At 55.2% G+C, this 17,666-nt stretch overlaps 3 protein-coding genes across 4 annotated transcripts; 1 reads left to right on the top strand and 2 right to left on the bottom strand.

The window, feature by feature from the left end:
• Positions 1-2,293: 2,293 nt before the first annotated feature.
• CST6 (cystatin E/M) lies at positions 2,294-3,670 on the bottom strand. Its single transcript, XM_045486827.1, has 3 exons — positions 3,407-3,670; positions 2,815-2,940; positions 2,294-2,476 (listed from the first exon to the last, which is right to left on the bottom strand). Exons 1-3 carry the CDS (start codon positions 3,644-3,646, stop codon positions 2,390-2,392), a joined length of 453 nt encoding a protein of 150 aa, XP_045342783.1. The 5' UTR covers positions 3,647-3,670; the 3' UTR covers positions 2,294-2,389.
• Positions 3,671-10,023: 6,353 nt separating this feature from the next.
• Positions 10,024-11,743, bottom strand: BANF1 (BAF nuclear assembly factor 1). Of its 2 annotated transcripts, none has more exons than XM_045486828.1 (3): positions 11,630-11,743; positions 10,790-10,927; positions 10,024-10,558 (listed from the first exon to the last, which is right to left on the bottom strand). In XM_045486828.1, the coding sequence occupies exons 2-3, from the start codon at positions 10,910-10,912 to the stop codon at positions 10,412-10,414; spliced, it is 270 nt and encodes an 89-aa protein (XP_045342784.1). In that variant the 5' UTR covers positions 10,913-10,927; positions 11,630-11,743; the 3' UTR covers positions 10,024-10,411. The 2 variants fall into 2 exon arrangements, with proteins under 2 accessions (XP_045342784.1, XP_045342785.1); XM_045486829.1 differs by lacking the exon at positions 11,630-11,743 and adding an exon at positions 11,274-11,390.
• Positions 11,744-12,105: 362 nt separating this feature from the next.
• On the top strand, positions 12,106-15,354 carry EIF1AD (eukaryotic translation initiation factor 1A domain containing). The gene is made up of 6 exons (XM_045486826.1): positions 12,106-12,310; positions 13,682-13,861; positions 14,008-14,116; positions 14,217-14,325; positions 14,494-14,544; positions 15,044-15,354. Exons 2-6 carry the CDS (start codon positions 13,775-13,777, stop codon positions 15,186-15,188), a joined length of 501 nt encoding a protein of 166 aa, XP_045342782.1. The 5' UTR covers positions 12,106-12,310; positions 13,682-13,774; the 3' UTR covers positions 15,189-15,354.
• The last annotated feature ends 2,312 nt before the right edge of the window (positions 15,355-17,666 follow it).

The following is a 17,666-nucleotide window of genomic DNA, read 5'->3' as shown; positions in this document are numbered from 1 at the left end:
CAAGTGGCTCTGTGTCCTCCCTGGGTAAGCCAAGGCACAGGGCAGGGGAACTGTGTGCACTGGCGGGTGTACATGTGTGTGTGTGAGTGTTGTGCGTGACAGGCGCTGTTCTTGGTCCCCTCCAGCCCCCCACCCCCACCCCCAGGGCCTGCATCCTGGCTTGGGCCCACAGTGCGTTAGCAGCAGCCAGAGAGGTGACTCAGAAAGGGGGCCAGGCTCGGTGCTGGAGGGGTGAGTGGGCAGTCACCTTGCTGCGGGGAGGAAGGTCCATCTGGCCCCAGAGTTGGGAGAAAAAGAACCAGCTGGAACAGCCCCTGGTTGTCAGGGCCTGGGGGATCAGTAAGTTCCAGAAATAGGGGCTCAGAGTCCAGGAAGCCGGGCCTACCGAGACCTTCAGAATCCAGTACAAGAGTGCCGACCTGATGGCGATAACATGCACTCAGAGGTCAGAGGTCATTGCCATACCCTGCCCTGCCTGGGGTCACATTAAAGATCCCAAGTGAGGGGAAGCAGGGTGGAGGCTGTTCAAGTCCTCCTGGCCTCAGGCTATTGGTAGGAGTGCAGGTGGAGGCGGGTGGGAACACAACATATGTGTATATGTGAGTGTGTGTGTGTGTGTGTGTGTGTGTGTGTGTTGAGGGGATAGATGAGCCTCTGTTGGAGGAAAGCAGAGAATGAGACTAATGGCCGCCCCCACCCCCAACCCTGCCTGGTCTAGGGCTTAGATGAGTTCCCCTACTTTCAGCCTGAACCTGGGCAAAATGCCCAGAGCCCGTCCCCATGGCCTTGTTGGAGGTAAGGCTCTGACCCAGGTCCCCAAGGGCCTGGGCCCGGTGCCGGAGACCTAGTGCTGAGTCAGGCTTGAGCCCAGCCTTGGCACTTCACGACCGGAGTGGGGCGTTGCACCGTCTACGGCAGCCACCTCGTCCCTGGTAGAGCGAGGCCAGGGCACAGTACGGGCTGGAGGAGGTCAGGAGCAGGATGGTTTTGCCAGTCTCCCTCCCCCTCCACCACCTCTAGGCTGGGCCAGACAGAGGTGAAGACTCCAGGCCCTCGGGCAGAAGCAGAGCCTCACTCCCTGGCCCGGCCCGGGGTACCGCCTGGCCCGAGGCCCGGGAATAGACTGTGCAGACGAGATGCCATCTGGGATCCGGGCACTGATTCCGGGGGTGGAGAGGCCACCTGGCAGATATCCGCAGGCCTCGCCTCACCCACCACCTCACACATTCATTGAGTAAGCATTTCCTGCCACTTCCCCTGCCCAGTGTCAGAGGCTGCTGCTAGGTGGCCCACGGGAGCCCTTCCAAGCGGAGGTCGACCTCCACACTCCATGGCCCTGGGCTGTCTGAGCTGTCTCGTGTGACAGGCTCAAGCAGGGCTGAGGTTTTCCGTTGCACCCCTAGTTCCCGTCAAACTCAGCCCCTTCGCTCCTCAGTGTTCCATGTGGAAGTTACCTCTATTTTCCGCCTCCCCATCCCTACCCCTACATACCCTCTGGGAGCAGAGGGCAGGGCCTGGCACCCGGGGCTGCTCCTCATTAGGTCCTAGCACTGGGCAGGGGGCTGGAGGCAGGCACGATGGGGGCGATGAGGGACAGAAGACCGGGGCGGGGGCATTCCCCAGGTCCACAGCCACCAAAGTTCAGCCCACCAGGGCCTGCTGGGGCCCACGCCTAGTGCTCCCAAGGGATCTAGTTACTGCTGGTCCTGTTCCAGGTGTGTGCGTGTGTGTGTGTGTGTGTGTGTGTGTGTGTGTGTGTGTCTGAGGCACAGCTCCCGGTGGGGGATGTGGGTCTCTGGGGTTATGTGTTTGGAGGTCTGTATACATGTCCAGGCTGCTTGGGGTGGAGGGTGTTACTTCTGTGTACACCTGTGTTTCTGGAGCATCCAAGTGTGTATTGTGGTGTGTGTGTGTGTGTGTGTATGTGTGTATATAGTGAGGACAAATGGTAGCCACATATGCAGTTGTGCATAAAATGTTGCAGTTCCGTTTTCTTTAAACGACACCAAATTGCCTCTGTCCCCTCATCCCTCCTGTGGGCAGATGTGACCTCGGTCCCCTTGGGGCTTCCTGTCCGTCCCCTTCCAGGAGTCTTGCCTGGGGCAAAGCACTGGGGAGTCCCTCTGGCGTATAGCCCACAGTGTATACTTGAAAGCCACTGTCCCTGCCCTCAAGGTCTCATGGCCTGTGGGGACTCTGCGATCTCTGGCCCACGTGCAGGTATGGGATTCTCACAGGCTGGGAACTCTGAGTCCTGGGCGGCGGGGAATGAAGCACTCAGGAGAGTCCAGTGTGAGAAGCCGGCAGCACTTTATTGTGACAGATACATGCATGGACGTGTGCCTTCCGCACTGCACCTGCTCCCTCCGGTTCCCATGCCCGAAGGGGTCTAGGTTATGGTCACACAGCTATGCTTTAGAAGTTGGGAGGAATTCTGCCAGGGGACCACCAGGATCTCGAAGTCACAGCGCAGTTTCTGCAGGGAGAGAAGGAGAGGTGAGTGGGGCCCCAGGCCTGACTCCTGGCAGCTGCCATCCACAGCCTGCGACGCTGTGCTCTGGGGTTCGAGAGCGGCGGTCACTGGCCCAAAGGGACAATGACTCAGATGGCCGGGACTAGATCCCAGATCTTGCTAGCCCGCTCCCGTGAGGGAGAAGCCCGTCTCCTCCTCTCTGTACCCCACCCTGGCCTGGTGAGTGAGTCATCCAGGTGGCAGGGACAGGTTCAGCCAGACATCAGCCTGGCCAACCAGACCAGTTCGGGCCGGACAATCTAGGGCCTTGGGTGCTGGGCAGCGGGGTGCGGGGCTGTTACCTCCTCCTGCACGCCTGTGGCCAGGGGGCAGGTAGTGACATCTACGCCATCTCCGGTGGCCACGTTCTTCCGGCAGGCTGTGCTCCCCATCTCCAGGGTCAGGTAGTACTTGATGCCGGCCACCAGCTGGGGAGGGAGGGCAGGAGCGGGTGAGGGGCACCGGAAAACTACCCCAGACCCAGACCTCTCCCCTCTCTCCACATTTAGCATGCTGGGCTGGGCCTCGGGATTCAGACCCTGGATGGGGAAGTTCTGGTGGCGACCCCTGGGGAGAGGGGCGGAGGCCCCGGGCCACGCAGGAAGCTGAGACCCAGGTGTGCACATGTCCTGAAGCCCACCGCCCCATCTCCCTCACTCCCCTCTCCCCAGTCCGCCCCTCAGGGCGGGGGCTACCGTGAGGCTAGTGAGACAGGGCCGGATCCCGTCCACTGAAAGCTGGATAGGTCGTTCATAATGAATTCTTGGCATGAATCCGATTTAAAAAATACATCGTATGGAAACGTCCCGATTACTCTCGTGGCACCCCCTCAACCTGGCCACCGGCTGAAAGCCCTGCTGGCCTGGTGGGAGGCTGCCGCCCGCCCGTCCACACCTGACTCTGGGCCTTGAGGATCCTGGTGTCGCGGAAGTAGTAGAGGCTGTTGCTGCCCATGTTGTAGCTGGCCACGGCCGCCTGCGCTGCCTTCTGCACCTGCGGGTCACTGAGCGACAGGTTCTGGCGTTCTCCGACTCTGTGTTCCGCCGGGCGGGCACGGGCGTCACCGGGCAGCGCCAGGAGGCAGAGCGCGAGCAGGCCCAGGCCCAGAGCCCGCGAGAGGCTCGGGGGCGCCATGGCCACGGTCGGTCGTCAGTGTCAGGCCCTCGGGGGCGCGCCGTTTTTATAGGCTAGCGGCCCCGCCCGCCCCGCCCACCCCGCGGCAGAGGCAGAGCCGGGGAGGGATGGGAGCCTGGGCGATCTGAGAGGCGGCCGTCCTCGCGCCAAAGGGGGCAGTCCAAGGCCCAAGCACACCTGTGTCCCCCGCGATGCTGCCCTGCCCTCCAGGGACACACCCAGTTCGTGAGGGAAAGGACCGTGACAGTCCCCGGCAAGTGCCACCATTCAAACAGTTTCATGGAAAGCTCAGCCGGCATGAAATACCGACAACCATTGGCGAGGTCTTACTATTGCCACCGTTTGCTACCTGTGTAACCTGGAAGGAATGCCTTAATCGCTCAGTGCCTCAGTGTCCCTGTCTGTAAAATGGGTTGCTGTGAGAACTCAACGGGCAAAGTGCTTGGAGAAGCCCTGGTCCTATAAATATGACAGGAAAGGAGACCAGTGCACTGAGCTGGGCACCGTTTGACCCTCCCGACCAGCATGAAATGGGAATTAGTGATGTTTCCACCTTACGCAGCGAGCCACAGGACGCAGAGGGGAGAACTGATTTGCCCCAGGATGTCAGCTAGTAAACAGTAAGTGATGATGCTGGCTTTTGAGCCCCGGCAGTCGAACTCAAATCTGCGCTCTCAGACCACGCTGAGCCCAAAAGATGAAGACGGGCCAGAAAGAGGGGTGTGTGTCATACCAGCTCTGCCGTTTACTGACTGGTGACTTGGACAAGTCCCATGGCCTCCCAAGGCCTCTGTGTCATCATCGAGGATAGGTGACCCCTCTTACCTGCTAAGGTTACACTGGCATTAACACCCGGGACTGGGCCACCCACAGGTAAACTGTGCGTGCTGGAGGTAGCGGCCAAATAGGGCACTAGGAGTTTTTTTAGAAAAATCTGGTAATCAATGAACAGCACTGAAGCAGCTAACACGGGAAAAGTCTGAATCTTGGTGGACTTCCTTATTTGTGTTTGAGAGTGCAGTGTAGCTTGTACCTTAATCACGAGTTGTGGGGGGTAGGGGTACATTTTGCTCTGAGGCACGAAGATCTTGTTAGTGCTTAGGGCCTCCAGGGATCTCGCTTGGGGCTTGTAAGGGGTAGTGGGTTATAGTACCTGACAAACCGTTGGGGGCTATTACGATGGTGAATATTACGAGCAGGTCAGTCGCAGAATCCCAGGGCCAGGAAGGGCCGTGATTTCCTCCCAGGGAGACCCAGACCAGCTGCTCCCCACCCCCTCAGCCCAGCTGTGAAAACCAATCTGGGATTCCAAGGAACAGTCACACAGTCACAGGATAGGCTCAGGTGTCTGCCTTAAAGGGACAGATGCCCGTTTGTGGGAGAGCCGGCTCACTTGTGGCTTAATGAGGCAGAAACCCAACCTGAGAGAACCTGGGAGGGGGTGGAGTAAGAGGCTCAGGGCAGAGGAGGGAGAGGCAGCCCCAGGGGGCCAGGAGCCTCCCCAGGCTCTCCCAGTCCTGCTCTGCCATTACTTGGAGCTCAGCCATGGCCACACTTACCTCCAACAGCTCCTTGGAAAACTAGCCAAGGCCTCGTCTCTGACCCACCAAGGGCCGGTGGGTCCCTAGCTCGCTGGCCCCTACCCTCCCCCTCACTCCTTTGCACCGGTGCGAATGAGTACCACAGGTTGCACCACAACCTAACAGTCTCCAAAGATCTTTCACCCACTGGTCCATCCTAAGCACTCTTAGGTAGTAAGCATCGAGCTTGTTTTTCAGATGAAGAAAGTGAATCAGAGAGCTCAGGTCATTTGTCTAGGGTCACACAGCTAGAAGCGGTGTCTTGGTGGGAAAAGAGGGATGGGGAAGGCTAAGTAACAATTGCTGGGCTTCTGGTGTGTGCCGGGCCTTGCACCGGGGCCTCGACACACTCTCATCCTCATAACTGCTCTGCGGAAGCTGTTTTACTAGGGAGAAATGGGGGAGGTCAAAGGAAAAGTGTCAGGGGTGGAGCCCGGTGCGTGCCAGCGTCCTGGTGCGTGAGTCCTGGACGTGAGTCCCACGTCTCCACGGATATATGAGGTCTGCTGTGTAGGCGGAGGCTCCCTGGAGGCAGGGGGACCCCAAAAGGATTTTCCCAGGGCTGGGTCTCATCTGGAGAAGAGCCCTCGGCCTGGGCTCCATCCTGTCGGGACCACTCTGGCTTCCAGAAGGAGGCATGGGCCAGGTGTGAGCTCAGGGTTGGCCCTCCCTACCGGCCACAGGGCACAGTCTTCATTTTTGCTGTGGCCCGGGGATCCCAATCCAGGTTGCCCGTGGCACCACCCTCTTGCCTCTGGCCGATGGGTCTTGCTGACCAGGGTGGGCTCTCGACATCTTCACCCTGGGATCGGGCTACTCGGGGCCTCGGTGCTGCCCCCAGAACCCTCTTCCCTGGACTTCCAGTTGGGCCACGGATATTCCCTCCCCCAGGGCTTCGCTCCCCTTGCCCTAAGCACATCTGGAAAAAGAGACGTTAAGGCAAAGAAAGCTGAGATCCAGGAAGCTCCCATCGGTGGAGGAGTGCCCCAGAGTGCCCGGGGCTTCAGGTTCATTAGCTGGTTGAACCTTTACCAACCTATACCAGGTGACAGAGGAGAGAAGTCAGGCTCAGAACAGTGAGCAGCTGGCCCCAGGTCACACGGCAAGTCGAGGAGGCCCTGATTCAGAGGTGGGTCTGGCTGGCTCCTTCAGGCTGTCAGCAGTGGAGGCCACGAGTGACAGTAGAAAGAGCCTTGGGTCCCTGAGGGGGTGTGGGCAACGGGGAAGGGGGTTGATGGGCAAGAACGTATCCTCTGAGTCTTTCACACCGTCTGGGCTGCTACTGGGCCAGAGTGGGGAGGCGTGTCTCAGGCTGGGGTTCATCCCGTAGCCTCCCATTTCCCTCCGGGGACAGCAGGACCCCTTCCGGACTCCAGACCGTGGAAGTTGGGTTCACCCCAAGCGCTGGCCACATCTGAGTACTCATAACTAGAGTGGCCGAGCGGGTCAAGTTCTGGCTGGGTACCACAGGGGAGGGAGGAACGGGGCAGTATCTGCTGACTCCCGTGCCCACCCATGCCCCCCGGCCGGGCATATCCTGTTGAGCAGTTTGGGTTGACATTTAACCTCCTACCCGTCCCCCACTCAGGTCTGCTTTCTCCAACATTACAGGCCTTGGTCCCTATGTCCTGCAGGCTAAGCTGGGGCTGGATCTCTGAAGCCACCCTGTCACAAAGTACATTCTAGATGCCTTCTGTCTCCTGCTGCTCTAGGACTGAACCAGAAACTTGTGTGGGATGCACTAAGGGACCCAGATAGGGGCGCCTGGGTGGCGCAGTCGGTTAAGCGTCCGACTTCAGCCAGGTCACGATCTCGCGGTCCGTGAGTTCGAGCCCCGCGTCGGGCTCTGGGCTGATGGCTCAGAGCCTGGAGCCTGTTTCCGATTCTGTGTCTCCCTCTCTCTCTGCCCCTCCCCCGTTCATGCTCTGTCTCTCTCTGTCCCCAAAATAAATAAACGTTGGAAAAAAAAAAAAATTAAAAAAATTAAGGGACCCAGATAAAGGGTTTCGAACTTTAACGTGTCACAGACGCTGCCTGAGCCCCAAGTGAGAGGTGAGATAGCAGGTCCCAGCCGCTTCAGAGACAAAGACTGTGGGTGAGGCAGGGAAGGGCCCACGAGACTGTGGGTGAGGAGGAAGCAGAGCGGGCAGTGTGGCCCACGAGCTTCTGCTGGGCGGGTCCCCTTGCCAGAACCACGAGAGGCAAGACCTGCCAACCGGCATGGGCAGGAGCCATGGGAAGGGTGTTGTGGGGGAGGAGGGAGTCTCCATTGCCTCCCGAGCGTCAGCAGCCATCTGGCAGCGTCAGGATTGAGGTAGGGGGAGGGCATGGCCCTGCCGAGCCCCTGCCTGAGCACCCCAGGCCCGTGTGGCAGTGTCACACCGCAAAGGGTTGAGGCTGAGGGGACTCTGAGGTGACCCTGGACCCATCCAGGAAAACATCTGAAACTTAGCCTGAAACTCCACGGACGGCCTGAATTACCACCTCGGTCTGGGAGTCAGACTGGCATCCTCCCAGAAAGTGGTCTGTAACACAAGCTGGGCCCTGCTCTGGCCACCTGGTGCCCTTCCAGGAGGGCTGCTCACTTTCCAGACCCAGCCCCGCACTCACCCCTTACCCCGACCAATAACCATCCTGTTTTCCAAGTAATCACATAATTGCTCTATCCCTGGGGCCTTACTTCTGGTTTCCTTTTTATCCTTCCACTGTTCTGAGATGTAGCTTATACCGGAAAAGCACACAGTACGTATGTTAACAAATTAGTCAATGCCTGTATGGCCACCCCCGCCCCCAAGCCCCCTGCTCCTCACACCTCCTTCCCCCAAAGGGAACTAACTACTACGCTTCTGCTATTGACTTTTTTTTTTTTTTTTTAATTTTTTTTTTTCAACGTTTTTATTTTTGGGACAGAGAGAGACAGAGCATGAACGGGGGAGGAGCAGAGAGAGAGGGAGACACAGAATCGGAAACAGGCTCCAGGCTCTGAGCCATCAGCCCAGAGCCTGACGCGGGGCTCGAACTCACAGACCGCGAGATCGTGACCTGGCTGAAGTCGGACGCTTAACCGACTGCGCCACCCAGGCGCCCCTGCTATTGACTTTTACGATAAGCATGTCCTCGTCTTTTTTCTAGAGTCTTACCACCTATACAGGGATCCCTGAGCAGGGATCCACTTAACTTTACGTGAACGGCATCACAGCATTTGACATTTTGGGCGCTCGGTTCACCTGTCATTCGTTCACGTTCACTGGCACCGACGGCCGTTACGGTTGGTCCAGTTGGGGGTTGTTATAAATAAAGCTGCGGTGAACACGCATTCGTGAACACGCATTCAGGTGCGGATATGCGAGAGTCCTTGGCAGTGGCCCCGGGAGCAGACGTGCAGGGTCACAGGACGGGTCTTATCTTTAGTTTTACTAGAAAACGCCCAACTGTTTCCACAAGGGCTCATACCAATTTACACTCCCACCAGCTGGATGGAAACTGTTGCTTCACTCCCTCATCAGCACTTAGTATTGTTTGACTTTGGAATTTTTGCCAGGGAGTGGACAACGGCATCTCATTTGCGTTTCCAACTCCTGTGATCGAGCACCTTTTCCTAAGCTTATCCGCCATTTGGGGTATTCCTTTCATGGCTGCCATTCAAGTCTTTTACTCTTTTTCTATCTTGTCTGCTTCGTCTTCATCATAGTCAAGTTCTCTGGATGCAGCCCTGTTGTTTATGTGTGTTGCCCGTATCCTTTCGCACCCTGGGGTAGCACTGCCACTCTCTTTGGTACTTCAGACAAAGTTGCTATTAGCGGAGTTGAGTTTACCAACTTTTCCTTCACTTTTCCCTTCCCCGGGATCACGAGAATCTTCACATAGTATCCCAATTTTTTGCATTTAATACCTGTCACGCTCCCCTCACCAGACTGTAAGTCCTGCGGGGAGAAGTCTGTAAGCAAGGAGTTCCTCATTAGTGGTCCAGGGAAAGAAACAAAGCCAAGCAGGGCTGGGTGCCACACAGCTAGCGTTATACCTGATCCTTACAACCACCTCATTTGCCAAGTGGGAAAACAGAGGCTTGGAGAGGCCAAGTGACGTGACCAGGGAACAAAGGGCCCTCAGGTACGTGGGTTTTGAGCTACATTTTGAGGGCCAATCTGGCAACTTCCGAGCAGGAAGTCCATGGTCAAATCGCTTAGTCTCTCTGAGCCTCTGGTTTCCTCACCTACAAAAGAAAAAACAATTACCTCTTACCAGGGGAGAAAAATATGTTTGCAAAGATCTTAGCTGCGGGCCTGGTTAACACTGAGCGTTCAACAAAGACCAGGACAAAAATATACCCAACAAAAGTATAACTCACTCAAGCCCGCGTAGTTGTGATGTCCACGTTCTTCCTGGCTCCCTAACCTCCCTAAGAGAGCCAGAGGCCTGGCCACTCCTCCCAAAGGCCAGGAAAGCACCCGATGATTGGCAGGTGAACTCTTACCTACATCTGATTCACCCTCTTCCCGGTACCCTGGACTCCCACTGACTTTTCCACCAGGTGCTGCCTAGCCCAGATGTTGACTCGGATGACATCTGGAACATCACAGCCCACCCAGATCCCGGGGAGATATCAGCCCACACTCCCTGCCAGGTTACTAAGGGACACGCCAAAGCACCTGGCTGAGGCCTACGTGGCTAGGGTGGCTACCCTCCCGGGTAGGAAGGAAGCCGCCAGTTTCGATCTGCACTGATAAGGAGTGTCGCAGACCTGGTCAGTCTGTGGGGAAGTCCCAGCCCACCTGCTTTTCAACGCACAAAGCCCAGTCAGGAAGGCCACTGACTTTATTGATTTAAAAAACTTTACAAGGACAGTGACTGTTTTGCCAAAAAAGAGCCAAATAGCATAAAACAGACCAGAGGTGGGGGTGGGAGTGGGGGTCAGGGAAGGGCCTGGAATCCACTCGGAGAAGCTGGTAATTGTTGACATGAAATTGGCAGGGGAAGGAGAAGGGAAATGCATGCAAGGGCGAGAATTTCAAAAAGTTGAAATGGTGAGGGGAGAGAACTCCCAAAAGACCTTGGAGTACATCAGAGGTGGAGTACGACAACAGCAATCTCTTCCTTTGTAGAGGACAGGGGAGGAGTCCCCACGCGGCTGCAAACTCTGGAGACTCCATGCTGGGGCCAGGGGCTGGGGGCTCCCCGGAGAGCCTCACAAGAAGGCGTCGCACCACTCCCGAAGGCACCCGAAGCAGTCCCGGGACTGCTTGGCATTGGCACCGCATGTGTCCTTCAGCCATTCCCGGAAGAGATCTTCATCTTTCTTTAGCACCAGGAACTGGCCAAGGACCACGTAGGCCTGCACAACAGGCAAAGTAAAGGGCATGCTGCTCAGTGCTCGAAGGCCACTACTGTGGCTTCCAAGCACGTGAGGCTGGCAGGTACGACAGGCTCTGGCTATCCCTTCAGATCACACACCACTGTCCACCCCCAACAGTTACTCTCGCTTTCCTCACCCCTAACTGCCAGGAAACATGGTAGTCTGCCCTACCCACGCCCCCCCCCCCCAGATGCATGCAGTCACCCGCACCTTGTCAAAGCCCCTTTCCTCCAGCTTCTTGCCCAAGACTTCACCAATCCCGGCCAGGCTCCCCACTGGCTTTTCCCCCATGGGCTCTGCCACGAAGTCTCGGTGTTTTTGGGAGGTTGTCATCTTGATCAGCTTAATCTAGGAATCCCAAGAAAAGGGAGTTAGGGCTGAAAACCGGGAACTCCCAAGAGCCCAGGGGCCCTGTTCTAGTAAGAGAACGCGAAACCAGCCATTACGGCGGCTAACCCGATCCTCCTCCTTTCACGGAGGAGAGAACCGGGGTCCAAGAAGAGTGTTTTCCCCGCCAGGCAAAAGAACCTTTCCCTGCGGGATCTGGGTTTTAGCGCTGCCCAGGAGGAAAAACTCTCCTGCCCTCACAGGTGGCGCACTCGGGGCAGCGGGAAGATTCCCAGAGTCGGTAGCCGGGGCCCTCCCTAAGCTGTCACTCCCTGTGTGACCTTGACTGGGCTAAGAAGGCACTGACCCCGCCAGGAGCGGCTCCCCTGGGCCGAAAAGCAAACGAAGGGTCGCTCTGCCCCCACTCGCCCGCGCACGCCGCTCACAGAGCGAACGCGCTGGCCGGAGCGCGCGCACCTGCTCCTCCCGCGCGGCGGGGTCCACGCACGCGCTCCCGCCCCGCCCTCCGGCCCCGCCCCACGCGCGCCGCCCCGCCCCCTCCACGCGCCGCCGCGCCCCGCCCCGCCCTCTCCCCGCCCGGCGGCCGAGCCTCTCCGAGGGCGCATCCTCTAGGCCGCTCCAGCGCTCGGGCTCCTCTCCACCCCTCCTCCCCGCGCCTCCTCCCGCCTCCAGCTCCGGCCCTGCTCCGCAGCTAGCGCTCACCGGCAGCTCCCGCTCCCGTAACGGCTCCTCCCGCCACCCGGCTGCTCCGAGCGATACCTCAACCCACTAGAACTTTCTTCCACTTCCGCTTCCGGGTCGCCTCAAGAGCCGCCTGTGAAAAAAAATTCCGAATTGGGCACTTCTAGCCGCCTCGAGCCATAGAGATGAGGCGCTCTCGACCTCAGTGGCGCCTTTAGTAGGCTTGGCTTTCGGGTTGCCTCTCGGGAAGCCCGGCTGCCTTCTGTGGTCTCGCTTCTCGGGCAGTATGTCCGGTCTCAGGAAGCTGGGGCGTCGGAGAAAACTCCATTCCCCGCTGCACGCATCGGGAACTTAAAAACTTAGCCTCGGCTGACCTGGCGGTGGGAAGAGTTAAAGAGACGGACGAGGCGGGGGAGGGTAGCCAGGAGGCTTCCGAGGTAGCACCGGAAGTACGGTGCTCGGAAGGATCCGACCCGGGAGGGCTCGCGTAGTCCTCTTCGTCACTGGGCTTGGAGGAGTCGGCTAGAAGTCAGAGGCGCGGGGGACCTGAGTATATGTCCACGCCATCGTCGTGACCGCCGGCAGGCTCCTTCTCTGTGCCTTCGTTGGCTTAGCTGCGAAGTGAGTCGTGGGCGAGCTGCTCTCAGCGTCCTGGAGAACGAGGTCGTTCGGGCAGCGCCCGTGGGAGACGAAGGCCAGAGAGTAAGTGTGGGTCTCGCTCTCAGCGTCTTTCCTCCAGGAGAGGGAGGGAGGAGGGCAGGGGACAGCAGCTAGAGGTGACACTTTGGAATTTCCTTTGGAAACCTTCAGCCTTGGTGGAACGAGTCCTGTCTTCTCAGTACCCAAGTCAGAAATGAGATGCCGCAGACCAAGCCGGCTTACCCGACCTTTTATGAACTTGTTCCTGGCTCGGACCATCGGTCTCTGACTATAGCGTGTTGAAAAATTGAGCATCTGTGTTGTGTGGCTGTGCTAGGGATGTACGGATGTGTTGAGGGACATACAGTTAGGTCCTCTCACACTCCCTCCCCGGGCGGTTGCTGGAATGACTTATTTCTGTAGGACATGTATTTAGTTTCTGTGATTGTGCCAGCACATGTGGTAACAGGAGGGGGTTTTTTATATTTATTTAAAAATGTTTACTTAAAATGTTTATTTCCGGGGGCGCCTGCGTGGCTCAGTCGGTGGAGCGCACAACTTTGGCTCAGGTCATGATCTCGCGGTCCCTGAGTTCGAGCCCTGCGGCGCGGCTCTGTGCTGACAGCTGGGAGCCTGGAGCCTGCTTCAGATTTTGTGTCTTCTCTCCCTGCCTCTCTCTTGCTCATGCTCTGTCTCTCTCGGTTTTAAAAGTAAATAAACATACATACATAATTAATTAATTAATTAACTAATAAAATGTTTGTTTAAGTTTTTTTTTTTCAACGTTTATTTTATTTTTGGGACAGAGAGAGACAGAGCATGAACGGGGGAGGGGCAGAGAGAGAGGGAGACACAGAATCGGAAACAGGCTCCAGGCTCCGAGCCATCAGCCCAGAGCCCGACGCGGGGCTCGAACTCACGGACCGCGAGATCGTGACCTGGCTGAAGTCGGACGCTTAACCGACTGCGCCACCCAGGCGCCCCTTAAATGTTTGTTTAGAGAGAGAGAATGAACCCCAAGCAGACTCCTAAATAAATAAGTAAATAAATAGAATGTTTATTTAGAGAGAGAGAGAGATTGAATCCCAAGCAGACTCCATGCTCAGCACAGAGCCAGACTCCCGGCTTGATCTCACAGCTGCGAGATGAGGACCTTAGACGATCTCAAGAGTTGGACACTTAATCTACTGAGCCACACAAGCACCCTAGTCAGTTGTTTTTATGTGCCATATGCTGTGCTAAGTGCTTTGCTTGCCTTATTTTATTCTACTAATGGTGATCAGAGTTAGCTATTATTTTTCTCTGAAACTAGGGAAGTTGAACAGCTGGGACATAGCCAAGATAGAATTTGAACCCTAGTAATTAGATTTTAAAGGTCATGTTCTTAACCAGGACATAGTCACTCGTCAGTAAAAGGTCTTTCTCCATCTTCAGAACAGTCCTGGGTTCTGAACTTGCCATCGAAGAAACCCAGGAGGAGGAGTTAACAGTCTTCCCATCCCTCACCCCCCTGGGACGGGCCCCAGCATGTCTCAGGCCACCAAGAGGAAGCATGTGGTGAAGGAGGTGCTGGGGGAGCATATGGTGCCCTCTGACCAGCAGCAGATCGTGAGGGTGAGTGGCATTGGGCATAAGCGACTCTGCCTCCCCATCCTTCTACTCCCCTTGGACCCCTAGCACGACGGTAAGGTGCAGCACAGCTCACTGAGTATTTGAGCTGGCTGATGAGGCTGACTGGTTCTTGGTCTCTCTTGGACCAGGTACTCAGGACCCCAGGGAACAATCTGCATGAGGTGGAGACAGCCCAGGGGCAGCGCTTCCTGGTGAGCATGCCCTCCAAATACCGGAAGAACATCTGGATCAAGAGAGGTGAGAGAGGTAGCCCCATAGGAGACAACTGTTTCCTGGGGCTTGGTTTCCCCCGCTGCAAGCAGGATTTATTGTGTCTTTTCTCCTGTCTTACCTGCAGGCGACTTTCTCATTGTTGACCCGATTGAGGAGGGAGAAAAAGTGAAGGCTGAGATCTCCTTTGTGCTCTGCAAAGACCATGTGCGCTCTCTGCAGAAGGAAGGGCTCTGGTAGGGTGGTCCCCTTGGTCACTGCCTGTCTCATTTTGGGGGATATTGACTTCCTAGCTGTGGAGGTGGGGGAGGGAAGATGGCATCCCAGGCAGGGACAGCTGGAAACAGCTTTTTTGCTGGTAGATTTTTCTGTCTTTTCTGACCCTGGTTCTTCTCTTGGTACAGGCCTGAGGCCTTCTCAGAAGTGGCTGAGAAGCACAACAACAGTAGGAACAGGTGAGGAACAAGCCTTAGGACAGAAAATAGGGGCTAAGGCCTTGGAGACTTGAGGGGAAAATAGAGACCTTCTTTCTATCTGTGTAGAGTCCCTGGTGAGAGCTCCAGAATATGTGTTTGTGAGTGTGGCTTGAAAGTCAGATGCCTGGGGTTAAAATCATGGCAATACCACTTGTAAATGAATGGTTTAAGCAGGTTACTTCATCTCTTAGGCTTGGATTTCCCCGCCTGTAAGATGGGAGCCTTGTGAGGATTAAAGGAGTTAATGCTTGTAAAATTGGTTAGTATAGCACTTGGTATGTAGTGTGAGTCCATTGAGTGTTGGTGATTGGACTCCTTATTAAAACCAGTGGTTCTTGCAGACTTTTGATGTGAGGTGGGAGGTAGTCTTTAGACAATTTTTCTTGGCCTTATGCCCTCCTTTTTATGGGGCTCCTTGATTGCCAGTCTAGTTTTTCCAGAAGGCAATGGGTTAACCCTGTCCCTTTCCCCCATGCAGACAGACTCCGCCAGAACTCCCAGTGGAGCCACAGTCATCAGGAGAAGAGTCCAGCTCTGAAGATGATTCTGACCTCTTTGTTAACACCAATCGCAGACAGTATCATGAGAGCGAGGAGGAGAGCGAAGAGGAAGAGGCAGCCTGAGTCCCTCGACCCGCTTCTCTTGCCCAGAGACTAGGATTGGCTCCTCTGAGCTCAGACATTCCTGGGGTGCTCTGCAGATCTTCCCCCTCTGGATGGGGGACAAGGCAGGGCCCCTCTCTGAACTGACCTTCTGCTCAAGGAGAATTAAACCCCTGGTGGGTGACGACTTGTGCTGGTGTCTGAGTGGCTCTCTAGAGGGAGGAGGGATTCGTGAAGTTACAGACTGCTCCTTGGTGCAGGTCCTAAACAGGCAGGAAATGGAAATGGCTGGAACCTTTCCTAGATTCTCACTGGGCACTCAGTAAGTGCCAGGCCCTGTGCTGTGCCTTCATGCATGTATTTACTAACTGGGAGCAATCCTTCTCTGTTGCCTACTGGCAAGTAATACTGAGTCAGGCATTCAGGAGCTCGGCGGAAGGATCTAGTGCCTCCGCCTCTAAGAGACACTCAGGACCAATTTCATAGTGCCTCATAAGCTGTTTTCCTGGCATGCCAGTCACCACGACTGCAGGAATGCCCACCTCCGTGCTGCGGTGTACATCCTCTGCTTGGTGGCGGCCTTGTGGCTACACAGACCATTACTCCTCAGCCCTCTTGCAAACCATCCCACTTGTCCTTTGAAGCTCATACTTCTGGCCATACACTCCCTCTTCATTATTGGCTTTGACCTAATCACTGTTCAGACGTTGAAGAGTTTACCCCCTGGCTTAGAGTCTTCTATTCCTGCTTCTGTCGTCATTTTCTACCTCCTGGGGGTGGGTCTCTTCAACACTGTATGTGGCCCCCTACTTCTTTGTCTTCCACTTCAGGCCTGCTGCCTGTGTCTTCGGTTCCTCCCTGGATCCCTGCCATTGGTAGGAATTGCCCTTCTTGAATTCATACATCTGTGCAGTCACCACCTCCTGGCTTTCTCGCTTGCTTGCTCAACTACCTCCTCTTTATCTTTATCTGCAGGCCTCCCCCGACCCCACCACCCCGCTCCTTTCCCTTCTTTTTTTTTTTTTTTTTTTTTTCAACGTTTATTTATTTTTGGGACAGAGACAGAGCATGAACGGGGGAGGGGCAGAGAGAGAGGGAGACACAGAATCGGAAACAGGCTCCAGGCTCTGAGCCATCAGCCCAGAGCCCGACGCGGGGCTCAAACTCACGGACTGCGAGATCGTGACCTGGCTGAAGTCGGACGCTTAACTGACTGCGCCACCCAGGCGCCCCAATCCTTTCCCTTCTTACTGTTACTCTCCTATCTCCACTTCCCTATACCCTCCCGCTCCCTTGTTTCCCTCCACTGTGTTCATCTAGTGAAACCTAACCCTGGCCAACCCGTTTACCTCTCTGCTTATGCTCAAGTAACTGCTAGAGAAAACAGCCAACCTAGCTCACTAGTTTTACCTTAAATTCATAATTAACAAAACCTCAAGTGGACACTCAGCACTGCCTAGCAGATCTTCTCTGGGATGTTGTATTTCAAAACTTTTACATTGTCTGCCAATTCCTCCTCCTTCTCTTAGGTGTTGACCACATACTTCATTAAATCATAGCCTTTGGAGGGAACTCACCTCTCCGTTACCAAGCGTACAAATGTGCTCATGGATTGTCTTGTCTCTAATTTCCCCTTGTAATCCAGTGGGACTAAAACCTTTTCTCTTGTGCTTTGGAGCTTGTTTGTCCTCCTGCTTAAGGACTGTATGTAAGTTTTGGTTTTTGTCATCCTTTCTGCTGGATGTGTTAGCATCGAACATGCTGTAGACTCTCCCATCCAAAACAGCCTGAAACACCTGTCGCTGTTCCCACATCCTCTCCAGCTACTGCTTCATTTATCTGCTTCTTGTTCACTTTCCTTTATAGTATCTTAGTATAGCTTTAAACGTATACATGTGTATGTGTTTGTATGTCTGTGTGTACAAAAAATAAACTTCAGGTGAGTTAAGGATATGTATGTGTGTGTATATTGAACTTGGCTGAAATTTATTTTTTATGGGAAGTGACTTTTGCTAAAGGGATAGTCCTCTGTATACCATCTACTGAAGGGGTCATTCTTCACAGATTTAAGGTATCTTTTTAAAATAAACGAAATTCCTGCATATTTATGGGTCTCCTTTCGGAATTTCTAATCTGTTGATGTGTGTGCACCTACCACGTTTTATGGCAGGATTAATAATCTCATAGGTCCCTCATCTCTGCCTAACTATTCCTTGAAAATTTCGTATTTTCTCTTACATAAGAACTCTAAAAGGAACTTGTTAATTTCCACTTAAAAATCCTGTTGAGATTTTCATTGGCAGGGTTTTAAATCTAGCTTGAGGGGTGCCTGGGTGGCTCGGTCAGTTAAGTGTCTGACTTCAGGTCATGATCTCACGGTTCATGAGTTCGAGCCCCACATTGGGCTGTGTGCTGATAGCTCAGAGCCTAGAGCCTGCTTCAGATTCTGGGTCTCCTGCTCTCTGCGCTCCTCCTCTGCTCATTCTCTCTCTCTCAAAC

This window comes from Leopardus geoffroyi, chromosome D1 (assembly GCF_018350155.1).
Source record: "Leopardus geoffroyi isolate Oge1 chromosome D1, O.geoffroyi_Oge1_pat1.0, whole genome shotgun sequence".
NCBI lineage: Eukaryota > Metazoa > Chordata > Mammalia > Carnivora > Felidae > Leopardus > Leopardus geoffroyi.
The sequence above is the reverse complement of the archived record's forward strand: the minus strand, read 5'-3'. Positions and strand labels throughout refer to the sequence as shown.